This window comes from Camelus ferus, chromosome 7, assembly GCF_009834535.1.
Source record: "Camelus ferus isolate YT-003-E chromosome 7, BCGSAC_Cfer_1.0, whole genome shotgun sequence".
Classification (NCBI taxonomy): domain Eukaryota; kingdom Metazoa; phylum Chordata; class Mammalia; order Artiodactyla; family Camelidae; genus Camelus; species Camelus ferus.
The window spans coordinates 46,348,129-46,376,119 of NC_045702.1; the positions used below are offsets into that span (position 1 = coordinate 46,348,129).

The following is a 27,991-nucleotide window of genomic DNA, read 5'->3' on the forward strand; positions in this document are numbered from 1 at the left end:
TATTTGGGACCCAAGGGAGGCTGATAAGTCTGTAACCAATTGACAGGTAGCACAGGGTTCATTCCATCAGGGTAGGAGGACTCTAGGAGTCAACTGTAAGTTGAAAAAAACAACACTGGAAAGTCTTTAGAGCTTGACACCAAAGCAGGAACTTACCTCTACAAGGATGGTTTCAGACATACACACCTTGGGTAGATTCTATTCCAAATGCTGGGGTTCCAGAACTGAGAGTCATTCAGTTTTTCAAAAAGTGTGACAATCCAGGTCCCCTGAGGACTGAATCCTTTGCATTTACACTAAAATCATGTGGAGTGCTTATCTTTTATTAGCTAAAGATTTACTTTTCACTTAAAATAAGTTCAATACCAGATCTATGTTAGGTAACTCTTCTCGTAGTGCTGTGTGATTTTTGAGGCTTGAGAAAGCAGCACACAACTCTGACACATATGCCTCAGTTCATGACAGCTCTTTGATTACTTGGATCAATCAGATACACAAGATATTACTCCCTCAATCTAAGGACACAGGGAGATCCAAGCACATCTGAGAATTCTAATAGAAACTCTACAAACAGCTGGTGAACCCTGACCCCTCTACATACACTATTTATTCACATGAGATCACAATTTCTATTCCTGTTACTAGCCATCCACTTGATGGGATACCGTGAGGAATAAAAAGAATTACATAAAAATTAGGCCAAGATAAAAATCAGCGTAAGATAAAAATTAGCCTAAAATTGTTGAAGAAAACTCATATGGTCCATGAAACAGCCAAAACTGAGGGGAAAAATTATGAGGGAAAAATGCCTCCAAGTTCCTGAAAAAATCAATTTTTCACCCTTTAAAAAATTTTATTTCTCTCTTTAAGAGAATCATCTTCAACATGAAGGGAAGTCATGTTACTGATGTTTATTCAATAAGTTGGCTAAGTATTTCCCTACTGGCTCTAGAAATTGTCTCCTTCCTTAAAAAAATGTTTAAAGGTAAAACTTTAAAGGGTAAGACAGTAAAGTGATGTAGAGTGAGAAGCGTACTTTATTCAGTGCACACTGATAGTTTTTCCAGTTCCACTCATAATTACAGTTTAAAAAAATCTGTTCCTGAGTACTTTTTGTTCTATTTTACTTAAATAGTTAGGCTCAAGAAAAAAAATGTTACATTAATGTTATTGCTGAAAGTTTACATTTCTTGTAAATATATATGTGTATATACTTGTATATATACACATATATACTTATGTGTGTATATGTATGTATTTGTTCTTTCATATGAACCACTTGAAGCAATTTTAAAAGCTGTTCTTGTCTGTATTTAACAGTGCCCTTTTAAATATTTAGAAGTTCCACAGGTGGTGGCTTTAATGGAATTTTTCCCAGAGTAAATTTCTTGGATTGAAATTGTTCCAGTTCTTCTGCTGTTAGTTGATCCTTGGGTGTGAATAATACATTATCTGTTGTGGTGCTACCATTTGAGACTGGGAGGGAGGTGGATATGCTGCTATTTCCAAAAGTGTCACCGGATGACTTGGAAAAAGCAGTAAGAGAATGTGAGCCTGGACTACCAAAACCAGCCACAGAACTGCCACTTCCAAAGGCTGGGGCCACTGGAGCTCCAACAGGGCCTGCTGCCATGGAAGCTGGAAGTCCTGAAAATCCAGATGATCCAAAACCAGAAGCTGCAGGGCTTTTAAATGAAAATGAAGCAGCAGACGTGATTTCGGGTTTACCACGCCCAAAAGTTGGAGCAGAAGTTGTGATGGCAGAACTGGCAGAGGGTGCGGCTCCAAATGCCGGAGCACTCCCGAACACAGAAGGGCTTCCAGCAAGGGCAGTGGCAAATCCAGAGCTTGGTTTAAAACTAAAATTCTGAGCATTATCACTGCTATTATTATTCATTGGAAAACCTATAAAAACCAGAGAAAGAAAAAAAGAATCTATTAATGTCAGAAACTGTAGCCATATTACTATCTCCTCCCCTCTTTTTGTCTTATTTCTGCCATGTTTTGATGATGAGAAACTTGTTGGAAGGAAGAAGAGAAGACAAAAGTGAAAACAAGAAGCTACAACCACTAACTCCTGCTGTCCTACCTTTCTGCTACACTGATCTCATTTGCGCTGTAATTTACCTTTACTCAAGGAGGTAGCTCTTGAGAAACCCCAGGTATTAGGGAGTGAATCTTCACTTCCAGCTTGTCCCCCCATCTTACTGGAGCTGTCACTGAAGAACAATACTATGCTATTATACACAGGGACAAGAAAGTCCTTAAAGGTGCTGGTACCATAGTTATGTATTCCTATGAAACTCTTGAAAAACTATTCCTAAAATACTACTTCTAAAGCCTGAGCCATAGGGTCTTTCTAAGAACATGCCCACTTCTAGCCCTCATTTCACAAATGCTCAAAGAGCCAAATTCTTTTTTTTTTTTTTTTTGTTGCTGTTGTTGTTTTGTTTTGTTTTTGGCCCTTCAGTCACCTTTTCTAAATTTCAAAAACCAGAATTTTATAACTGACATAAACATTTCCATTGCATCAAAAACAACAAAATACCTAGAAATAAATTTAACCAAGGAGGTTACCTACACTCTGAAAAGTGTAAAACATTGATGAAGGAAACTGAAGATGATACAAAGAATTGGAAAGATATCTTGTGCTCTTGGATTAGAAGAATCAACATTATCAAAATGGTTGTACTACACAAAGCAATCTGCAGATCTAATGCAACCCCTGTCAAAATACTCATGACATTTTTCACAGAGCTAGAACAAACAATTCCAAAATACTTATGGAACCATAAAAGACCCTGAATTGCCAAAGAAATATTTTGTAGTCTTTTTTTCCTCTTTCTTCTTTTTGTTCTTTTTTCTTATGATTTGATGACTAGAGAAGTTCCTGTAATATTTGTTGTAAAGCTGGTTTGGTGGTGCTGAATTCTTTTAGCTTTTGTTTATCTGTGAAACTTTTGGTTTCTCCATCAAATCTGAATGAGAGCCTTGCTGGATAGATTATTCTTGGCTGTAAGTTTTTCCCTTTCATCTCTTTAAATATATCTCGCCACTCCCTTCTGTCCTGTAGAGTTTCTGCTGAAAAACCAGCTGATAGCCGTATGAGAGTTCCCTTGTATGTTATTTGTTGCTTTTCTCTTGCTAATTTTAATATTTTCTCCTTATCCTTAATTTTTGTCAGGCTGATTACTATGTGCCTTGGTGTGTTCCTCTCTGGGTTGATCCTGTGTGGAACTCTGTGCTCCCTGGACTTGGGTCACTGTTTCCTTTCCCAAGTTAGGGAAGTTTTCGGTTATTATCTCTTCAAAAATTTTCTCAAATTCCTTCTCTCTCTCTCTTCTCCTTCTGGGACCCCTATAATGTGAATATTTGAAGAGCCAAATTCTTTGAAGCTCTATTATGGAAGATGGTATAATTTGTAAGGATGATTTAAAATAGCACTTAACAAGCCTTCAGGCTTTATGATGTGAAACCCATAAAATCTTATTTTTCTAAATCAGTAAAGTCTTGCATTACTTTATCATTTACCTGGTGACCCAAATGTCACTGCTTGCCTACTGCCAAATCCAAATGCAGGTGCTGTTTGATTTACTCCATCCTTTACATCAGAGAGCTATTAAAAAAAAAAGTAGGCAAATGAATAATTCTCAAGTACCTTTTGTATACACTTTATAGCCAAAATCAATTTTTAAAATGTGCACTGAAAAATGTGAAGTTAACTGTTTAAAATAGAAAAATGCTCAAAAATGAATATGCATAGAAAAAAAAGGACAAACCTCAATGAGTTGAGTGATTGACTCATAAACTATGAGTAATTTTAATTTTATTTATGCTTTTTAAACATGTTCTACATTTCTTCAATGATCATATGCAAAGAAAAATACTTTTAAATAACACATTTTAGTGTCTACAGGTTGATCTGCATTTACCAAGAAACCTAGATATTAGGTAAGGGACCTTTAAAGGCTACCCAGTCTACTTACAGTAACGCCTAAACTGAAGTTGATTCACAATTACATTATTGAAAGCATACTACTAAAATCTATTAAACATTTCTTATTATTCCCTGAAAATGTTTTATGCTCTTACTATCTCCTGCTCTAGAAATGTCTTTCATCTCTGCTTACGGAAATCTTGATTTCCTTTTCAAGGAACTTTTCCCTTTCTCCTGACCACCAAGAAACCTTTCCTAATCAACCCAAGCAGATATGATTTCTCTCATTTGGAAGCCTCAATCACATTTTTTAAAAAATCAATTTTACTGAGGTATAGTTTACATTCAATAAAATGCATCTATTAAAAAAAACTATCTATCTATATTTCAATGAGTTTCGACAAACTTATACCCACCATAATCAAGATTTAGAATATTTCCATCACTCATAAAAGTTCCCTTATGTCCCTTTCCAGTCAACCCTCTCCCAAACCCTGGCCACAGAAAACCACTCATCTACTTTATATTAACTATATATGAGGTTTGTCTTCTCTAGAATTTCATATAAATGGAATCATATAGTATGTATCCTTTTTTTTTTTTTAATCTAGCTTCTCTCCCTCAGTTTAGTATTCATTAACAGGTATGTGGATAAACAAATTACATAAAATCTATATAATGGATTAAAAGTATAAAGAATGAACTACTCAGCATAAAGAACAAAATACTGATACATGCTAAGCCAGTTGTAGGTGGGCTGTCCAAGATCCTCACCTACAGAGGGGTCCCTAGGAAACTAGCAAAGAACATGGAGCTTCCAAGCTTTGAAGGAAGCTCTGAAGTTCTTTCCACTCAATTATCCATTCTACGTCAGCTCTCAGCAATGGTGATGTGGACCACTTCTCATCTAAGGACAGAATACTTCCAAGAAGTCCTACTAAATTCAAATGGCATTACAACAACTGAAAGATGGGAGAAATTAGCTTGCACAACAGTCTAGTTACTTACAAGCACATATTTAAGAAAGGAATAGGGTGTTAGGACTTTCATGAAGTCACTAAGTTTAGGCAGCTACTACTCTCATAACCTTTTTTCAGAAAGTAGAAAGAAAAACCACCTAGGAAACTGGAAATATTAAATTCTAAATGTAAATATCTTAGAGTAATGTTCTTAAGAACTTTTTATGGGGTAGAAAGATCAACTTTATTGACAGAGATAATGAATATGCTACAGTAGAAGCATGTATTATTGGATATCTCCTAAAGGCATTTCTGTATAAGGCAAGGAGCATATGGTAAGTGTCCTTTAGTCACAAAAGTAAGCATTAGTCTAAATGTGCATTCATATCATTTTTTTGAGGGAATTTCTTTCTAAATGCTGATAACCTGGAACACTTGAATTTACGTATTATTTTCTAATTTTCAAAACTAGTACCACCAAAGGTTAAAATTTCATCCTAGAAATAGTTTTAGAAAAGCATAATTATCTGCGCTTTTCTGACTGAGGAAGAGAGAGAAAGCAATTCCAGAACCTTGACTCCAAATGATAATATAGTTCTTGAGAATGTGTGCATTATAATTCTTGACAGAGAATTTTAGCTTTGCTTTCCAAATCCAAAATGAAAATTCTCAGCAAAAAGCAATAAATAAGACACCTCCCTGTAGAAAATTCTCCAGTACTTACTCACCAAAGCTATTTTAGTTGATGTATTTAGACTTTTCAGTTCATTTACCCTGTTCCTCCATTGATTTATTAACTGTTGGATGGAATTTAGCTGAAGAGAGAAAACAGAAAAATAATGAGTCATTACCGAGTATTTTTAAGTTACTTTCTCCAACAACAACTTCATGTCTTTACGTCCAAAGTCACAAGTTTTGTAAAACATTTTTATGGACCATAACTTGTAAAATTTGCATTGACCTACCCCTACTTGCCAAAGATATTCCAGCTGTGGTCCCCTCACCCTGTTCTCCAACTCCTTGTATCATCTAATTAAGATCACAAGTACCTGGCAGCATAAAGTTAGTTATATTTGGATAGGAGATGAACATGTGTACTAGTTGAAATGCCTGACACTGACTGTAGACAATAGAAAATATAGTTTATGTCATTTCCTTTAGGCACCAAACTTATACAAGCCCAGCTTTTTAATTTTTTTGATATTTGATATGTGAGAATGTTAATCTGTATAACAGACTGCATCTTATTTAACTTTGTTTTTCTAGCATTCATCATGGTGTCTGCACCTAAGATATGCTTCATAAATGTTTGTCAAATGATGAAAGGGTTTGATTTCTGGGACTGATTGCTGGATAATTGGTAATAAAAATAATGACATTCCTAGTTACTACAGTCAAAGTATACTATTTAGATAACCAACCAAATTTCAAAGAAACTAATTTAGAAAATAAAATAGCCCTGTTCTGAAAAAAATTATGGACCTCAACCATTTTGCCAACATACAAGAAAGCTACTGCAGAAAAGATAATAATTAATGACTAATCTGTTAGATAGATGAATAGGAAAGAAACTTACATAACTCTGTAAGTTATTGCTGGTTAAGAAGTTATGGTACTCAAGTCTCAACTCCTCTGGTGAAATGTCTGTAAAACCTGAAGTGAGGAATCAATTGGAATCTTTAAAAACCAAAACTTTTGATAGTAGAGTAAAACGAGAGGTGCTAGATAGGAAAATATGCTAATGGTGATCATTAGAAAAATTTCAAAGCCTACACTCTATTCAATAAAGTATAAAATTAGAATAAAATACAGTTGGTTAGTTAATCTTGAAGGAGGAAAATTTTCTAATGATAAATGGCATGGAAGGAATAAAGAAAATAAAAAGAAGGAGTTGACTACATATACTTTCAAACTTCTAAAAAAAGATATTCTGTATGTCAGAAACTAAAATAAACAAAAACTGAAAAGCAAATAGCCTGGCTGCCTTTCTGGACTTATGTCATATCACTCTTTCTCTCGTTTATTCTCCTCCAGCAATGCAGGCCTCACTAGTCCTCAAACATGCCAACCCTGTTATCCCCAGGGCCTTTGCACTAGCTACTGTATTGCCAGGAATATTTTCCCCCAAATCTTCTCTTCATTCAGGACTCAGCTCCTATTCTGCTTCCTCAGAATGGATAATCACTCCAGGTAAAGAAACACTGTCTGTGTGGTTTCTCCTCCTTTCAGCTGTTACTCATCTGAACCACGAAGACAGAAAATGATTTGAGTGACTATTTCCTCAGTTCTCTCAAGGGTGGTGCAAAAGCAGAATCATTTAAGCAGGAAAGGATAAGTTAACTCATTATAAGGGATGCCTATGGACAGTGATTCTCCAACTTTTTGGTCTCAGGATCCATTACACATTCTTAAAAATTATTAAGGATCCCAGAGCTTTTGCTTACATGGGTTACATATATTGGTATTTACCATATTTGAAATGATAACTGAAAATGTAGAAAGTACTAATTCACTTAAAAATAAGAAATCAATTATATATCAACATAAATGAGAAAACTATTTTCCAAAACAAAAAATAAAAATGGAGAGATATGAGGGGGGAGAGTATTGCTCAAGTGGTAGAGCCCATGCTTAGCATGCACGAGGTCCTAGGTTCAAACCCCCAGTATCTCCATAAAAAAATACTACTAATAATAAAATAATTAAATAAATAAACCTAATTACCTTGCCCCCCACTAAAAAAAAACCTAAAAAAAAAAAAAAACTTAGTGATATGAGCGGTATTGTTTTATGTTTGTAAACCTCTTTAATGTTCAGCTTAATAGAAGACTGCTGGATTATTGTATCTCCTTCTGCTATTCAATCTGCTTCAATCTGTTGCAATACATTGCCTGGTTGAAGTGTATGTAGAAAATCTTATCTCACACAGATGTGTAGCTGGGAAAGGATGACTTTTATGCCCTTTTCAGATAATTGTGGATATTCTTCTTTGATACTATACCAAAACCTGACAGGTGGTAGTTTCTTAAAGGTTAGTTATAATGTGAAGTCAAATCACATTAATAACTTTGTATACTTTTACATTAAATGCAGTGGTTTATCTTGCACTTAGAATGGATTTTTCAACTATTCATAATTTCGTAACATCATACATTGGTTATCTGGAAAACACTGGTTCACTGAGTTATCCAGAACCTCTAAATGCTGGCATATGTCATCTTACAATATCAAAAAATGCATATTTGTTAATGTTACTTTATGTATCCTTCTCATTTTGTCACATAGAATATTTAAAAGGTGTGTACTTAAAGATCAAAATTTAATAAAATTAGTAATTTTTAAATTTTTACCTCCTTATCAAAAACATTTTTAAGTGAAAATGGCATTAGGAAATTTTTTTATAGACTACGGTCTGCTAGTACAGTTTGTTGTCTCTGCCTCATCACTGCTTTTGCATCAACAGTGCAAATGTCAACACAGTAAAAATGGCAATTAATGTCTTAGTATTATTGTGAAAATACTTCTGAACTCCTACAGCCCCTAAAAGGATCTCAGGGATAGGGTTGCCAGATTTAGCAAATACTACTAATGTACGCCCAGTTAAACCCGAATTTCCAACATACAACAAATACTTTTTAGTATAAGTATGTCCCAAATGCTACATGGAATATTCATATATTAAAAATATTACTCATTGTTTATCTGAAATTTAACTGAGTGTCCCATATTTTATCTGGCAACCCTGCTTAGGAATCTACATTCCAAATTGAGAATCATTGCTTTAGGATGTAAGGCATTAGGTTCAATTCTGAATTGATGAAAAAAAAAGGCTTAATAATTAGTTTCTTTAGAAAAAATCACTATCTAAAATTATCTTATTTATTTCTATTACTTATTGCCTCTCTCCCAAGAACATAAACTTCTTAAGGGAGGGATCGTCTGTCTTACTCATCACTATTTCCTAAGCACTTTAAATAGGGTCTGGAACAAAAGAAATTCAGTAAGTATTTGTTGAATGATTAAGAGAATAAACAACTAAGGAGTGGTGGACACAAATGCTCACAGATAATGAGCAGGTAGAGCTGAGACAGATAGATATTCCAGAGTTCTCAGGGACTGAAAGGGCTCTCATCTTCTAGGTTCCTGTTGTTCTCTTAACAGGGTCCAGGACCAGCCAGAATGGGCTTAGAAAACTGTGGTGATCTAGCTTTCAGCCCAAAAAGGGCTATGGATAAAAGAAAATGGGAAGGAAAGGGGTATTCTAAAGAAATGCTATCTCCATAGCCCAGCTAAGGCTCCTTACCTTCAAATATTATCTTTAGGACACTTCTCAACAAGTTTTATAAAAAATAACTAACATTAGAAAAAAAGATAGGGAAGAAAGAGAACAGAATCAGGCAGCTAAGGGATTCTGAAGTTCTATCTACAGGGAACCAAGAAAGCAGAGCCTATTCTTGCACTTCAGTATTGAAAATGTGTGTGTGTGTGTGGGGGGGGTTGATTTTACTATTTTCTCAAGGGATCTATATATCTTAAAAGAATTGTATCTTCCAACCTTAATCTCTGAATTATGAAGTTCTGCTTTAAACAATGTCCAAAATCTCCTACTGTAGCTAAGTTTGTGGTTAATTTCTTTATTTGACATAGTCTTGGTTTTAGAAAATAACAACTGTAAAACATATTTAAAAACACACACAATTTCTCAATTACCTGAAATATTAGGTTTCTTCTTCACTGGTGAATAAGCAGAAAACATCCACTGTCCTGATGATTCCCAAACCTCCATATCTTTTACAATTCCTTCCCTGAATTAAAAAAAAAAAAGGCATAAGATCTTTTTTTTTCTTGTAAAAATTTGTAATTTACAATGATTGAAATTTTAAATTGTAGTAAATATATAATTTTAGATTTTTCCATTTTACTTTCTGAAGAATGTTCTTTAGAGCAGAAGCTTATAGAAATGAGCTACATTTCATGATTATAAATATTACAATATCAAAAAAATTAATAATTTTGGTTTTCTAGTACAAGGGAATGTTAACCAATACTTTTTTTTCATTTATTAAAAAAAAATTTTTTTTTAAAATGAAGGTCCTGGGGATTGAACCCAGGACCTCATGCATGCCAAGTATGTACTCTATGACTGAGCTATACCCACGCTCCACCAACACCTTTATTAAGTGAGAACTATCATAGCATACATATCTTGAACTAAAATACAGGAAAACACACAACACGAATTTTAATCTTTCTTTGTTCATTATCATAAAAGCAGTAAGTAATAAAGAATCACAAAATATTTAAAGATATTTTGTCTAATTCTCACATTTTGCAAAAAGGGAAACAAATCCATGTCCATATAGTTGATTTGTTGGCAAAGTCATGGATAGATTCAGCTCTAAATTAAATATATCCTCCCATTCTAGAATGGTAAAATTAATAAAATAAGAATAATAATTGATAATAAGATCATAATAATAAAATTTAGGATTTTTACAACAATCTTGAATATAGGAAGGAGGGTTTTGTTTATTTTTAAATTTCATTTATTTATTTTAACCAATTGTATATGGTACATGGCTCAAAATATTTACAACTAGTTCTAATTTGGTTATGGGCTATAAAAGACTAATAAGTATATTTAAGTTCTGTCCTAGGAGCTGGGAGCTGAGGAATAGTTACAGACAGCCAGGCACTGTTTTGGCACCAGTCATAAATTCTACCACGAATGTTCTCAATAAATTATAAGAAATCTACTCCACAATAATGAAGAAAATCAAATGAAATCAGTTTGCATGAGGCAATTGAAGTAAAAGTTTAAGAAAGAAAAAGAAAAGATGCTGTAAGTGAACTCCAAGATCACAAGTTACCTTAAATCACCTCATACTTTGTTAAGAACTCATAATTTGCATCAAATTTGAGCAGGGCTGCCCTATAAAGATATTCACAATACGGTGTTATCAACAGAAAAATGGGATAAGCATAATTAGCCCTAAGAGGGCACTGTATTGATATAGAAAGATGACATTTTTAAGTGAAATAAAGTCTATTACATTACATGCAAAATAGTGGTCATCTCTGATCATGGATGCTTTGTCTTCTTTTTACTTATTCTGATTTTTTAAATAATTAAAATAATAATAATATTACTTCTTTTTTAAAGAAAATATTGTAGGTACTGTTGAAAAAATAAGCAAATAGGTAGTAATTTTTCTGAAGGTTTTCACTTACAGAAGTTTCTTTTCATCTTTCTGCTCATCAGAGCTAGGTGAAGCAAATGGGTTCTGAGACAATCCAAACCCCCTGTTCCTGCTAGTTGAAGCTCCAGAATCAAAAGAACCAAAAGATGGCTTTTCTTGATCTCTGCTGCCCCTCCATGGTGCAGATTTGGAGAAACTGGATGGCTGGATAACATTGGAATATCTCTGGCTGGTGTTATTCCATCCACGTCTGTTACTACCTGAAGGAAACAAAATAAATAATTTTACTACCAACTCCCTTTTTAAATCTTGAAAATTTTCATTTTTTTATCTTATTATTTCCAGACATTATGCAAGATTCAACAAGCACTACAATTCCACTCATTATAAGTTACAAAACTCTTCATTTTCAATTCATATAGTTAAGTGTATTATCAACAAATCACAGAATGGTCTAACTTAACAAGACTGAGAGAACTGTAAATACATAGAAAAATGACATATTACAAAATTTAGCTGACATTAACTTATTAAGTAAACAACTGTTTGATATTGAAGTGGATAGATGACATGTATCCTCCTCAGTCATGAGTTCCTTCAGAATAAAAATCTGTATCTTTATCATTCTCTGCTTCCCAACTGGGCCATATATAGTAGTAAAATCTGAAAAGTGTACAATGTATTAAGGCGTTTGTTGAATATTAAAGATTAGTTTCTACCCTCTGTTCTTGAATAGATGCTTAAATCTATTTGACTCAGTCTTCCCTCTAAGAAAACAATATCTACTTACCTGCCTTTTATAAGATTATAGAGGTAATTTACATGTGAACAAAGTGCGTTGAGTTCCTCTATTATGAGCTGATTTCTAGGATTTTATAACCATCAAAATGAGCCAACGGGACTCTCTTCTATCTCTATATTTAAAAAAAATCTTATCACTTCAGCTATCTTATTTACTCGTCACTTCTTAGTTGGGACTGAGATAATGGACCTTGTTTCTGACTGAATTAGGAGATATGCCATCGAATATGCATATTAAAAAATGGAGTGATAGGAGATATATTCCTCTATAAAAAATTCATCTCCCAATTCTAAAACTACTTAACAAAACCAAAGAGAAATGGGAGAAGACTGCTAGACCAGATTCTTCAAGTCAGAGTTAATGATATTTTATTTTTCTAGCAAAATCCTTTGCAGGGATGATACAACTGAAGAAATTAATTCGATCCTTCCTATATAGAGTTCAGCCTTCATACGTATTAATTCCTTAAGCATTCATTTGTTTCTGGGTGCTAAATACACTGTTCACTTGATGAGTTTTATTTACACTTTTAAAATTCTTCAATCTATCCATCCAACATTTATTTTCTAATGACTACATTAGAGTGAGTCTCCACAAAATGTCAACTATTACGTATTGTTGCTCCTGGAAATACACTCACATTTATCAGATCCTGAGTCCTAACTTTGGGTTTCGAATATTTCACAAGACCAATTGGGAGTGATGCAAGAAAACTATCTTCCAGAAGAGGGATCAGACATGAAATCACAATGCAACACAAGGTTTAAGGGTCAGATGAATAGCCCTAAGGAGGAAAGTGAGGGGAGACGTGGTCAGTATCTTGTGATACCTTTAAGGACTAAGTTCCAATCCTAAGAGAACCTAACTATTAATCTCACTTCTAAAACCTTGCACTTACAGTTTCATGTCAGACCCCTCCTCTCCTCAAAGACAGTCTTTTTACACCATCCACAATTGGTTTAGTGAAAGAGTCCAAAAGCCTCGACAATGCTTTAGACCCAGGGAGCAGGTCAACGTAGCCTTCCACCCCCTTTCCCTTATAGCCCAGAGTTCTTAATTGGGCATCTCACTCTCCTGATCTTACCCAAATTTTTAAGTATGTGCATTTATCTGAGGTATGGCTCTGTAGCTTTTATTAGATTTTCAAAGGAGTTCATGACTTCCCCAAAGAGTCCTGATTCTGAGCCCAGTTGACTCTCTCCCCAGAAAAGTTTAGAAAAAATTCTATTCAAAGGGTAAGGGGAAAAAAACAAGTACCCAGACGGGTAGTAAACAAGAGAGGGATTTCGGTTGATCTACGCTAATTCTCCGAACCAATGTCACCCAAGGACAAGGTAGTTTTGATAGGTAATTCCGACTTAAAAAGTCACTGTTTTGAATTAGTACCCAGGACCAAGCCCCTGTCCTCACCCGCTCAACAAAATCCGACCGAGAGCCCAATACACGGATTACAAACGTCGGAGGGCGGAGCGGGGCGGGGCGAGGGGATGACGCGGGCATGTCCGCATCACCTGACTTGTGCGGCGGGGCGCGGTACCCAGCGGCGGGCCCCACCAGAGACGCCCGTTTCTCGCTGGCCGGTCCCGACGCAGGCCTTCCCCAGTTCCGCTAGTGTCGAAGGATTCAGGATAACGTCACCTGAGGGCTGCTGCTGCTGCTGCCGTCCTCCGCCCGCACCCCCGGCGCGGGGATGTTCGTTCCAGCACCGGTCTCCAAAGCGGCATCGGCCTTGAAGGAAGAACTGACAAATGGTCATTGCGACGACGTCGCGGACGGAGCGGTCTTCATTCGGCACCCTGAGCAAGCGGAGAGCCCAAAGCGAGCGTAGATCACGGATCCGCTACTGTGACGTCATCTTCTCGCGCCTGGGAAAGGTCCTTTCTCTCTTGTCCCGCCTCCAGTGCGATGCGAGGCGTGGGGTTTACCCAATAGGATTTGAAGAGAGCGGAGCCGTCCCTTACGCGCTGAGCGTGGCCTGGGAAGGCGGGATGCTTGAACGGTTACGTGGAGGAAGTGGCTCCTTGAACCGTTGTGCAGGTCCTCGGACTTCAAGGAAGGCTTGAGGTCCAAAACGAGAGGAAAGCTGGTCAGCCAAACCCACAACTTCAGCGAGGTCCTGAGAGGAAGATTAGCTGTGGTTTGAGGGACCTAGTTGTATTTTTTATTTGTAATTTCTGAGAGTGAAAATCTGCCCAGCCACTGCTCAGGATGGATTAACAGTGTCAGATGAAGCCAGTTGTAACGATAATAGGAAAGTTTCTTTTAAGGACAAACTGTAAATAAAAAGTATCATATCTCGTCTTTGTATGACTACTACATTCTTATACAATGAAACCTTCACTTCGTTGAAGTACACGTAAATGTTGCTGTTTGAAATTGTATCAGTAAGAATGAAACATCCTACTCTTTCCTGGAGGATTTAGGACACCTCGTGACAGAGAAGCAGCTTCGGTTTCTAACAGCTCACAGAACTGCAGATAAGGGGGTCCTGAAAAGAACGTTTCACGTTTTCTTAACTTTGTAGTTTTCAAGGAAACATGACCCTACATCCTCTTCTCACTCCAGATCTGATGTTAATGCCTTTTTACACATATCTACTTTGCTTGAAGACTATCAAAACTATTTCATTTAAATTTTACCTAAACTCCAACCACCTTCCCCACAAGTCCACTTTTCCTTTGTGTGGTGAGACACCCTACAGTTCCTCTGGTTTGCAGTCTCTTGTTGCACCATAAATCTGAGTGTTGGTGGTTTGGGATGACTGGCAGTTGTTCTTGCTCATAAACTTTGGCTTTTGAGGACAGTGGAATCCACAAGAGCACTGGGAATAACTGGTGCAACCTAGTTTATTATTTTTCTACTCAGTTGAATTCATTTATTTTAAAAACAACTTATGGTTGAGTTACAAGTGTATAAAGTACAAAGAACTTTACCGAACCATTTGACACAAGAACAGCATGCTATATAAAAGAATAACCATAAAAAGGAAGTGCTCTTGGAAACTAAACATGGATAGTGGAAACAAATTCAGCAGAGGATTGGAAGATAAAGTCAGGGAAACCCCCTACAAGAATTGAATAAACCACACCTTGAACCCCATTTTACAGCTTTGTTATCAGAAAGAGTCTTACAGCTCTGGAAAGTAAAAAAACTTTCTAGTTAGTAAGAATAACATTTCAGACAGTTTCCCAGTATAGATTTTTATTTTTATTCCTCCCAAAATAGTCTGAGTCACCTGGGAAGGAGGAAAATTAGGAAGATGAAGGTAGATTCAAGCTTTTAATCTTTTGGGCAAATATAGAAAGGGTGTTATTTAAAGGAACAATTTATCATATGTTGACTGATGCTACCCGTGAAATATCCTTTCATATTACCAAATTATTAAGACTTTATGAGAACTGTGTTTTGTGCCATCATGGAGTGGATTCAATTTTCTTAAGTTGTTGGTGTGTTACAAGTACTACCCTTAAAAAGCAAAATTTCCTTCAAGTATCTCCTTAATCCTGGCCTATGGAGCAAATCCAAAATATTTGCTGTTAACAGTATATGAAGCAAAAGGAATAGACTGCTGCTTTTAAAAATGGCTTATTTTCATGACTCAAAAGTTTCCATGACACTGTGTTAGGTTTTTGAAAGCTAGGTCATATAATTAGCTTTTTGATAGCAACAATTTTTTTCAAGATATTAAAATTTCATGTTCACATTGTGATTTTCAAAAGTATAAATTGCTGTGCTTGCTAGAATTTCATTGAGGATTTTTTGCATCTATGTTCATCAGTGATAATGGCCTGTAATTTTCTTTCTCTGTGATATCTTTGGTTTTGGTATCAGGGTGATGCTAGCCTCATATGAGTTTGGAAGTGTTCCTTCCTCTGCAATTTTCTGAAATAGTTTCAAAAGGATAGGTGTCAACTCTTCTCTAAATGTTTGGTAGAATTCACCTGTGAAGCCATCTGGTCCTGGAGTTTTGTTTGTTGGATTTTTAAATTACTGATTCAATTTCATTACAGGTAATTGATCTGTTCATATTTTCTATTTCTTCCTGGTTCAGTCTTGGGAAGTTGTACCTTTATAAGAATTTGTCCATTTCTTCTAGGTTGTCCTTCTTATTGGCATATAGCTGATTGTAATAGTTTCTTATGATCCTTAGTTATTTCTGTAGTGTTTGTTGCAATTTCTCCTTTTTCATTTCTGATTTTTATTGATTTGGGACTTTTTCTTTTTTTTTCTTGATGAGTATGACTAAAGGTTTATCAATTTTGTTTATCTTTTCAAAGAACCAGCTTTTAGTTTCATCGATCTTTTCTTTCTTCCTTTTTTTTTTTTTTTAACTCTTTATTTCATTTATTTCTGCTCTGATCTTTATGATTTCTTTCCTTCTACTAACTTTGGTTTTGTTTGTTCTTCTTTCTCTAGTTCCTTTAGGTGTAAGGTTAGGCTGTTTGAGATTTTTCTTGTTTCCTGAGGTACGCCTATTATCAATATAAACTTCCCTCTTAGAACTACTTTTGCTGCGTCCAATAGGTTTTGGATCATTGTGTTTTCATTTCATTTGTCTCTAGGTATTTGATTTCTTCAGTGATCCATTGGTTGTTAGCAGCATATTATTTAGCCTCCACATGTTTGTGGTTTTTGCAGTTTTTTTCCCCCTTGTAGTTGATTTCTAGTCTCATAGCATTGTGATTGGAAAAGATGCTTGATATGATTTCATTTTCCTTAAATTTACTGAGGCTTGTTTTGTAGCTGAGCATGTGATCATGTACATTTACTCATTATCCTGGCATCGACAATACTGAATATTTCCAAGGCAGAATATAGACACTAATTATGAATTACTATAATTATTAATACACACACTTCATTATAATCTACATAAAACCTGCCTACATATGGTGTGTTCTAGTCAGCTGATACAGTCTGAAGAAAATGGTAGTTTTTAAAAAAATACCTTAAACAATGTGGCATATTCCATATGGGAAATTACTATATTAATAAAACAAAACTGTAATATGATACAGATATTCTACCCTCCAAAAAATTAGACATACATTTTTTAATGGAGTGCAAAATGCTAAACCCAACATAAAAATGTCCACAATAGGCAAATATAGAGACAGAAAGATTAATGGTTTTACCTAGGGATGAGATGTTTGGGAGATACAACTGGATTGAATAATATCCACCCTAAAATTTATGTGGTCATCATGTGACCTTATCTGGAGATAGGGTCTTTGCAGATGTCATTGGTTAAGATAAGGATATACTGGATTGTGGGGAGGGTGGGCTAAATCCAGACTGTTGTCCTTATAACACCACCTTAAGACACAGAGAGACACACAGGGAAGAAGGTCATGTGAAGTCAGAGGCAGTAACTGAAGTGACATAGTTATCAGCCAAGAAACACCAATGACTGCCAGCAACCACCAGAAAAACTGGGAGAGGCACAGGCAATTTCTGCCTCAGAGCCTCCAGAAGGAAGCACTGCTGCCAACACCTTGATTTAGGACTTCTAGCCTCCTGAACTGTGAAAGAATAAATTTCTGTTGCTTTAAGCCACCAAGTTTGTGGTAATTTGTTACAGGAGCCATAGGAAACTCATACAGGGAAAATGGAGAAACCCCATAACTGCTAATGAGTATGGGGTTTCTTGTTGTGGCAAAGAAAGAGATCCAAAATTATGGTGATGGCTGCATAACTCTGTGAATATATTAAAGACCATTGAATTGTAGACTTGGTGAATTGTATGATATGTGAATTATATCTCAATAAAGCTGTTACATACATAAAAAACCCTACATAAATAGAAATACATCTATCATTATGCTTTTTGTAATTCTTTTTTCACTTAAACACTTCTAAGGTTTAACATTATAACATATAAAGAAAACAATGAAAATTCAAATAGAAACATTGCTTCACAAGTTTCAATAACAACTATTACCAAACACATATAAAATGAAGAATGAATAAAACTAAGCAGTCTATTTTAAGTTTAAAAATATTTAATATTATCAGATAAAAACATTGATGGCGACAGCTTTGCATGGCTATACATACATTCCATAATGTAAAAGGGCAAAACATTACTAGGAAAGAAATTAGTAGCTGGCTTTGTAAAAGACTTACTGACCACATAAAAGCAATTAATACAAGATGACAAATATATCACTCAATTATAAAACTTTTAGAGACAATGGGTCAAATATTTCTGATATATTCTGCTAAGGAAAAGAAATCATGTACCTTTTTAATCCATAAGAAGTTCAAAGTCAATACTGACATTGTGTGACTATCAGTGCTATTCTAGTGATCTAGAAATTTGCTATAAATAGCTTTATCTTTTACTAGATAATTATTCTTATTATGATTGGATTTAATTTAACAGGGAGCACTAAAGAGGCATAATCCTTTTTTAACCACTGGTTAAATACAAGTGATATAAATTAGTGGTGGGTGCTAAGCTTGGCATTTTGCATTAAAAAGATGGAATTATTTAATTGGATTGAATGTATTTTATGAGGAGTTGGGTACCTTTTTAATTCCCAAAATGTGTTTATGAAGTTTTGTGAGAGATATGCTTTTGCCTTGACTCACTCTGGCTTGCTTTTAAAATGGAATACATCTGGCACTAAATGGAACATATGAAGACAAGCTAAATTATGTGAGACTAAGCTGCTACATCAGAGTTGCATATTGTGACTTACAGTTCCTACTATTTCTTAGTGCTTGACTGAACAGAAGCAACAGACCTAACTACATAGCACTTCTATGATGTATGAAAATAGAATATAGAGCTAAGATGAGACTGCTTCAATGATGAGTCAATCTCTCATTCTGTCATAATCATAGTTACAAATGTGAAGTTTATTTAAGAATTCATATTTTCACCAAGTGTTTATAATTTTTCAAGTTTTCTTACTAGATATGTTCTTGGTTATGAGGCCAGCTGAAATATGGTCTTTGAATTGAGTAAGGAAGTCCATATAAAAGAAACATCTATTTTATAGGACTCTTTACTTGAAACTTCCTTTAAAAAAACAAAACACCAAATTAAAACTTTGTAACCAAACTCTTTGGAACAAAGTACTCATGGCCATGATTTTGAGTCTCCATTGGGTCTTGAAGTTCACTCATTTTTCATGTTTCAAGGGTTTCTTCATTTGCTCCACAAGTATCAACAACACAAATTAAACAACTCGTTACCGGAAAAGCTCGGACTTTGGAATTGGCGACCCATTTGTCTGTTTCAGTGTTATATTCAAGGATGTGTCCTAATCGACCCACACCTTGAAAACCAGCCAAGACATAAACTATAGAGCCAACTGCTGCACACTTCACTGTTACACCTTTCCATGGCATTGGTGAGACCATCTTCCATTCATTTAATTTAATATCATAATATTCCACATTGTCCAGACCACCTTCAAAAGAGTAAAACAACATGAACAACTATATGAACAATTCTAAGATCTCTTAGTTAATTCTTTGCATCTTTTCAACATTTTATTATGAAAAATTTCAAACATGTAGAAAAGTTATAAGAATTTTATAATGAATGCCCACATATCTACCATCTAAATTCTTATTCTTACTTTAACACAATAGAAATTTAACTTAATTTTTATTTGCTTTTTTTAGAATCATAAATATTTACATTTATTCTACAAAATCAGAACTGTTCTATCTGTTCTGGAAAAATTAAAAAGTAGACCTAACAGTGAATTTTCCTTCTGATTAAGTTTATAGTTTATAATTATTCCAATGTCCTTCTTTTTCCTTCTGCCATTTATCTTTCAGCAGTTTATAGAAAATAGCGATGGGCAGAGACAGAAGGGAATGAAGTCATTTCTCTGTTATTACGTAAGTAATGATTAAAGGTACTGACTAAAATGAGCTTTGTGGACTATCTACAGACAATCAAGATTCTACATTATTAAAAGCAATTATTTAAGATTCTTCAGTACAACATTATTTACGAAAAATACAAAGGTCAAATTTACTCATTTTAAAAAGTAATATTGATATTTTCATGAAACGCTTAAAAATGTTTAGGAAATTTTGCCATTCAGAGCCTGGATACAAGTCCTAAAAGTTAAATTTAAAAGTTTTAAAAGTTGTTTTGAAGTTCAATGTTTTGAAGAACTCAATAGTTCTTAAGCTAGTGTGGTTCCATTCTCCAAGGGGTATCTGGAAATGCTGCAGAAGCCATCTGACTGTCACATGACTGGTAGCCATTACCCCATTTCATGGACAGGAATGTTAAATGTTATCACAAGATTTCATAAAATGTTAGTTCCCAGAAGCTACAAAAATAAGTATAACAATGTATGGGATTAATGCTTAGATCTTAAGAAATGTTTCAATAATTTCAGATAAGAAAATAGTAGCAAATTCATTGGGAAAGTTGAACAGTGAATGAACATCACATACCTAAGCTATTCTGACCACCCACAGCAAATATCTTATCTTTTACAAATACGAGTCCATGATTCTTCCTGGCCTCAATCATTGGACACAGCTCAGTCCATCTAAAAAAAAAATTAGAGAAAGTTTTTATTGCACTTGTTTGTTCACAGGAAGTAAAAGGACTCATACTAATTTACAATGAAAGTCTATTTTCCCAATTAAATCACTCACATGTGTACTACGAACACACACACACACACACGCACACACACACACACGCACACCCACATCTGGAAGACTAGAAAACAAAAGTTTAACGATGGTTTTGAACAATTTATTATTTATAGGTGAAGTAAACAGGGATTTTATTCTTTTCAACTCTGAGAGGATAGAGAAATAGAGGATATCTGGAGACTATTAACATGTCTTTGGAAGAAATCCATTTCCTGTAGTTCACAGTAACTTGTAAAACAGTAACAAAAAAGAAGGGGAAGATATGTAAGAAAATATAAAGGACTAATATTGTCACATCTGGTAGTAATTAGTATTTACATATGTGTAAGTAAACACAAATTTATCCTGGGCATCTAGTGATCAGCACATTAGCATATCTGTTACTAGCCATACATCCATCTTTATACACTTAGAACTTTAGGCAGCTCTAGTAACAGAAGTACTATTAGCATTCTGTCACATTTAATTACTTATTAGCATGTTGTGTTCACAGGCATGATCATAATAAAGAAAGAGATTGAGAATATAAATGTGGACACAAATGTTGAAGGATACTAATTCACAGGTAGCAGCATGAGACACACAGAGAGTTTTGTTTAGTTATTTTTTTCTATGCGGTTCAATCTCTTCTTTTGCATATGCTCCCATACACACAAATGCCATCTGTGACTCTAAAGGTGGTACTGGCACACAGGCTTGTGTTCCTAACAGCTGATTTAAACCATAAGACTCCAAACAACAACAAAAGGGAAATTTGGCATAAGGGTAACTCTCCAGGTTATTTATGGCTCTTCTTTTAAATAATTTAATAAATTTAACTTTTCAAAACATAATTGGAGCATAATGATGAACTCTGAAACATTATGAACTCTTATGTTGTCTTCTATTGACCATTTTTTCATTTGTTTGAAAAATGGCCTAACAGTCTCATTTTCAGAGCATTCTGTTAAGGTGTGGTGGGCAATAGTCCTCCTGTTTTCCAGGATAAATGCACATGCTCCTCCAGGTAAAAAGATCAGCATACAGCTCGGAAGTGGGAAAGCCAGACTTGGGCTCCACTGCCTCTCCACACAGTGAGCTTCAAAGTGCATTAAACAGAGTATCTGACTTGGAAAAACTCAATATACATACCACTTTCTTCTCTAAATATGTCTGTGATATAAAATAACATCAAATTTTTATGTATATCTAAGCCTCCTTAAGGTTTAGAATTAAGGAAATTCCTCAAAACACTCTTCCTTCCTCCTGTAATTCACATGCAAAGTGTGCACTAGGTCCTTGCTCTCTCCAACCTGAAGTTCAGTATTTAGTAGCTTTTCTTAAAATTCCGACTGTAAAAGTATGTCATGTTGTTTCCATAGGTTTCATTTTTTTTTTAGCTTCCAATCTAATATTCCGGTTAAAAAGCACTTAAAAATTTTTCAAAAGTGAAAAGAAACAGTCTTACAAAAATAAGCTGGATGGATGTCACATATTAGAAAGGAAAACACAGTAATGTATAACATTTCTTATTTTGAAACTTGGATAATTATATTCATACTAGCTTTTCACCTAGGAAAATTTAAGGGTATTGAAGAGAATAGAGAATTCAAATTTAATACATAAGCTCAATATATCCTAAAGAAATGCTAAAGTTGTGCAAGTTTTAAAATATTCCATAACAATATATTCAACTAGTTTCAAAAAAAAATTGAGGTTGTACAATTCCTTTATTCCTGCTATTACTAGCAAGATTATACTGATTTACACTAATAGTGCCTGAATAAAGATCTCAAAATTTAGAAGCCTGAAGTTTATATGGTATGATCTACTTTGAGACTTTTTTAGAAATGAAATTATGCAGCAGAATGAATGAGATTTTCCAACTAGTATGCTATAATACTTTTTTGAGTATAGTGTTTGTAGGTGATAGAGACTCATACAGGATGGAGGACGGTTGGTATACACACCCCTCCTATAGTTTGAGGCTAGATGGGGTGGCTACCTAGCTGAATGGATGGAAGATCAGATGAGGACACAGGGTATCCCCAGTGTGCCCTGGCAAGTACAAAGATACATTTTTGAAAAGTAGTAAATTTGATGATCTCAAGAGATTTCCTAGTCTTAACACTCCAGCAAAGGTAAGTTTAAGATAAGCTTTTTTCCAATTCTATTCCTAACATGGATGACTAGCTGAGCAAAAAATGAGGGGAAAACAATCGTAACTGCATTTTTTGTTTGGGAAAGGAGTTACTGAGTATGCTTCCTTGAATCCCTTAAAAACAAGTGGGAAGCAAAAATAATTAACTACAAATGACAATAGTATTTTATAATTAAATCTTTACTCTTAATTAAAAAAAGCAAAAGCTGGAGTGGAAGACCTCTATGTTTTGTAGTCCGCTATATATCCTAAATACAAAATTTAAGCACAAGAGTTTTGGTGGAGCTCTTTGGCAAAACATTTAAGTTGAACATATTTACCTAATAACTTGTTCTGATAAAGGAAGAACAATCCTTTTAAACAAGAAGATGACTTTTCCTATTGAAGTTTTTTGGATGTTCCTGAGTATCAACAAAAGGTCTGACTAGGATATCGTTGTATTCATTTCCTCATTAGTTTAATGCCACTATACTTACCACCACCCCCACTGTTCCATGACTAGCACATTTCATTTGGCTACACTGAATGAGTTCCATCATGAATTACAAGGTCAGAAAAACTGGCTAACCATTTATTGCTTTAGTATTTTACTTCTTAAAATTTACTTCCCACTCAATTTAAGAATAATTTTATTTAATAAATATGAATCTAAACATACTTTGGTAAGCACAAACTCAAAAAAAGACATACCTAGGGGTATGATTCAGTAATGACATTAAGCAATATATATTTCTAATTAAAGGCAAATTTACTACTAATCATAAATTACTTTTTCCCTCCTCCCCTACATTTTCTGATCTCTCAAATAAAAAGATTTTATGAGTTTGATCAGACTTGTCTCATTTATAGGCATTTATTGCACAAGCAGAAACAGAAAGAGAGGGGCTCCCATAGGTATAAGGGTCAAGCCATTTCTCAATGTGTAGAGGGAGGGTCTGGGCTGTAAACATGCCCCTGACCCTCACACATTCAAAAGTGTATGTATATCCTCAATGTAAGAAAAAAAGTCTTCTGTTTGGTTCCTTCTGCCTTTTGACATCTTCCACCGAGCTTATAGAATAAAATCAACTGTGAAATGAGTTTGAAATTGATACATACGTTTCTGTGGCAGGATCATAAACTTCACAGGAATTCAGCACTCGCCCAGAAACATTGTTCCCTAAACTTCCACCACAAACATAGATCAGGCCGTTGGCTTCCACCATCCCGTGGCTGCAGCGCTGAGTCAGCATGCTGGGTTTTGTGTGCCAGCTTTCAGTTCTCGTATCATAGCACTCAAATAAATACAGAGCTGAGTTTCCTGTAAAAGAAAAGAACCCCATCATGCTTAACTTAGTGTGTGTGTGGGCTTAGAGTGAGCTGACTGTAGAGCTGAGTCATTTAATTACTGGAGGGAAGAATTTAGGTTTGCAGAGTTTTTTTTATGCTCAAATCAACAACAACAAAATGCAGAGTTAGTTTAACAAAAAGCTAACCGTGTTTGTACAGACCTTGGAAAATATTCAGAAAAGGATCTGCTGGAGAGACTTATTCATTGGTAATTAAACTTCAAAAAAAGAAATTGGTTTGATTTCAAAAGAAAAACTGAAGGAGCATTATGTGTATCTTCCAGCCCAGTTATGCATGATGAGAATTAACTAAAGAGGAAAAGCACAGCTATTTACAGACAGTGAATCCATATCTTAAATTATGAAAACTACTATCTGATAGTATTCTAAGCTTTATCATTTAATGTTCTATAACAGCCACTGTATCATTAACAAAACTATTCTTCCTGACTACTCTCAGTGGTTGTGTGGGTAGGGCCTGAAGTCATGCTGGTCCATTCACTCCAGGTATCACTGCATGCTTCTAGTGTACTTTGATTATACATTTTAATGCCAAAACATAAATTCATCCTGTTTTGCAGCTTCTACACATTATAGGAGCTCAATAAAGAGTTTTAGAAATGATACTATTTAGAAATTATGCTATTAAAGATCAAGTGTTCTTTTTCCTTCCCAAGAAAAAAGAAGTTAGAACTTTACCAAAGTTATTTCTCATCTAGACCTTTCCAATACTTAAAAACAACACCCTTATAATTCTCTATCGAGATCAAAGTCTATGAAGAGCAAAGTTCAATGAGTAACAAAAGGAATAAGTAATGGTTAGGACTAACAACTTCTTTTTAACTTTTTAAAACATTTCCAACTTAGTACATTCAGTTGGTTGACACTAGGGGAAAATATACAGTATATAGCAAAAATAAAAAGCCACTATTTAAGTAAAAAACTGACTTAGTAGAGCAAATGCTGAAGAAATGACATTATCTACTATACTCTCTACAAAAAGTATATCTATAAAATACTACCTATTATCTTTAGGATTTATTATATTTGAAATATGCTGTATTAGAATTACTGTGAAGATGCTTTTAAAGAGGGGGTAAGGTTACCCTTTTTCTAATTTAAAACTTTAATTGCTTTTTAAAAATTCACATAACATTAAGTTAACCATTAACTTTTTTTTTCAATTGAAGTATAGTCATTTTACAATGTTATATTAATTTCTGGTGTACAGCACAGTTAATTCAGTTTCATATTTTCATTATAGGCCATTACAAGGTATTGAATATAGTCCCCTGTGCTATATAGAGGACCTGTTGTTTACCTGTTTTATATATAATAGTTAGTATCTGCAAATCCCAAACTCCCAATTTATCCCCCACCCCTCCCTTTCCCTGCTGATAACCATAAGCTTGTTTTCTATGTCTGTGAGTCTGCTTCTGTTTTGTAAATATGTTCATTTGTATTTTAGATTCCACATTAAGTGATATCATATGGTATTTTTCTTTCTCCTTCTGGCTTACTTCACTTAGTATGACAATTTCTAGGTCCATCCATATTGTTGCAAATGGCATTATTATTATTATTATTATTATTATTATTATTATTATTTTATATTATATATATATTTTATTGACATATAGTCAGTTTACAATGTGTCAACTTCTGGTGTACAGCATAATGCTTCAGTCATACATAAAATATTTTATTTCATGTATTTTATTATTTTTATGGCTGAGTAGTATTCCACTGTATAAACATACCACAACTTCTTTATCCAGTCATCTGTTGATGGACATTTAGTTTGCTTCCATGTCTTGGCTATTGTAAATAGTGCTGCTAAGAACATTGAGGTACATATATTGAAAAAGTTCTCTCTTAAGTCACACTTTGAAAATCATAATCTTCCTTGTATTCATTTGACATCTAGTTGGGGGGCAGTATGTGAAAACTTAAATAAATACATGGACCAAAAGTAAAACATTCTTTGAGCTAATATAAAAGTCATCAATAAAATAAAATAAAATAAAATAAAAATCATCAAAGAAAATAAAAAGACTTAACATTTAAATTCCATACCTTAGGTTTACTTGGTCTTCCTAGTTTTTTTTTATAAAGCCCATTATTTAGCTAAAGAAATTACTCGAAAAGATGAAAGCATATAAAAGCTATTATGTGTCTAGTCTGCACCTAGAATATTCATTTAGAAAAATTATTCATTTAGAAAAAGACCACTAGTGGACTAACAAATTATCTATCAATGAGATAGGCTTTTATGCCCATACCCACACCCCATTCTGATTAATAAGCATAAGATACCACTACCAGTTAGCTCATTAAAAAGCTAAAGAAAAAAGCAAATGAAAAATATTATTCCTAATTTTTTCTGATACAGAGAAAGAAAAAATAATACAGATTGTAAAAGCTTGAATGTAGTAAAGAGGTCTTAAAAGGTCTGAGTAAGCCAAACTCTGAAATCTTTAAAGCAAATAATATTTCATATATAAAACAACTAATCCAGATGGCATCAATGAAACTAAAATCCCAATGGCATCAATGAAACCTTTGTCATGACAAAAAAAATGGACAATTAACATAATCTTGGACATTGGAGCAGTAAGGTAAAACTTCAGGGAAATGAGCTCTAAAATATGACATATATATTTAAAGTATGTCAAAAAGTATCTGGATAAATAACGCCAACTGCATTTTTAAATATGAAAGCCAAGTTACTTGGCTTTAAAGCACTTCCCCAAACACAAATACTGAAGAAGTCCTTACCAACTTCAGAACCTCCAGATGTATAAATTTTGCCTTCTGCAGCACAGGCAGCAAGGCTGTCTCGAGGTGTTGGAGGGCCCAGTTTGGAATACCAGCTATCCTTAACGACATTATAGCAGTCCATTCGTTTTATGGGGAAAAGCTGAGAGCCACCCAAAATGTATACTACATTGTCCCAAAAGACGCATGCTGCATCTCTTCGTTTTTCAAAGGGGCAGCGGATGTCTGTCCAGCTATAATCCTGTAACAGGAAAGGACAGGAAGCTTTCAGTAATGGAAAAATATAATTGGAAAGGATGAAGCAAAGACACAGTTGAGAACATTTAAAAAAAAAAACATAAGAATATGTTAATTTACTGGAGTACATATAAAAATGTTTGGCTGGAATCTATTATCTAATTTCAATCCTGTGTGATTTCTTCTGAATGTTGGTTAGTTGTGGCAGAACATGAGTGGAAGACAGTGACTGCTTTGGGTCTTTTCTGGCTCTAAAAGAAACTTGAATAGAACTGGGTGTATCACCCCCCTACTCAAGTCTTCCATTCCTTCCATCACTGAGGATAGCAATACAAGGAAATTTCAAAGTAAGTAGTTTTGTTAAAGAAAGCTTTTTTCCAAATGTAAATATCCCCACCCGCTCCCTGCCAGATGTACAAAGTGATATAAAGAATAAACAGATAATATGAAGCTTTAACTGCTGTTATCCTACTGACGTCTAAAGCCAGAAGACTTTGTAGACTTCTGTGAGGTAGTAATTTTCTGTAAATACTCAGTTGAGCCAGTAGAGTCAGTAAGACTCTTAAAGCTGTGCTATTTATTATGAAATACTTAAATAATCTGTTCTGAGTAGTCTGGAAACTCATTATTTTTCTTTCCATTGATAAGAAATGAGCACCGATCAGTACTTCACAGGAATGGCTGTCCACAGCACCACTCTGTTTCCTATGTTTGATAACATCCAACGACACTAGTGCCCCTCTTCTATGTAAATGTACAAGGGAATGCTCCCAAAATTAAAGCTCATTGGATCCCACCTTTGTAAAGCAAGGAAGCTACAGTGTTCCTGAAACTTTCTTGAAATAATTAGGGTCAGACAGAAATCCAAACAATTCACAATCTCACCAAGCAAAAGCAGTGTGTGTGATTATTAATGGGGATTCCCCTTTGGGAAAATTTGACGTCTACTGTGCTAGTGCCCAGGATTTCA

The 27,991-nt window shown here is 34.6% G+C and overlaps 2 protein-coding genes across 6 annotated transcripts in view; both read right to left on the minus strand.

Moving 5' to 3' along the window:
* Positions 1-1,288: 1,288 nt before the first annotated feature.
* On the minus strand, positions 1,289-13,753 carry NUP42 (nucleoporin 42). 4 transcript variants are annotated; one of them, XM_006179198.3, is made up of 7 exons: positions 13,537-13,753; positions 11,128-11,356; positions 9,607-9,701; positions 6,473-6,549; positions 5,625-5,711; positions 3,532-3,616; positions 1,289-1,905 (listed from the first exon to the last, which is right to left on the minus strand). In XM_006179198.3, the coding sequence occupies exons 1-7, from the start codon at positions 13,652-13,654 to the stop codon at positions 1,328-1,330; spliced, it is 1,269 nt and encodes a 422-aa protein (XP_006179260.2). In that variant the 5' UTR covers positions 13,655-13,753; the 3' UTR covers positions 1,289-1,327. The 4 variants fall into 4 exon arrangements, with proteins under 4 accessions (XP_006179260.2, XP_032339749.1, XP_032339751.1 ...); XM_032483858.1 differs by lacking the exon at positions 13,537-13,753 and adding an exon at positions 13,410-13,527; XM_032483860.1 differs by lacking the exon at positions 13,537-13,753 and adding an exon at positions 13,309-13,381.
* Positions 13,754-17,882: 4,129 nt separating this feature from the next.
* KLHL7 (kelch like family member 7) overlaps positions 17,883-27,991 on the minus strand; it is a 58,030-nt gene continuing 47,921 nt past the window's right edge. For both annotated transcript variants that reach the window (XM_006179199.2, XM_006179201.3), the window contains 4 exons: positions 26,785-27,025; positions 23,777-23,978; positions 20,329-20,426; positions 17,883-19,319 (listed from right to left, as the gene is read on the minus strand). In XM_006179199.2, coding sequence (XP_006179261.1) covers positions 19,036-19,319; positions 20,329-20,426; positions 23,777-23,978; positions 26,785-27,025 — 825 coding nt within the window. In that variant the 3' untranslated portion in view covers positions 17,883-19,035. The remainder of the gene's footprint in view (positions 19,320-20,328; positions 20,427-23,776; positions 23,979-26,784; positions 27,026-27,991) is intronic.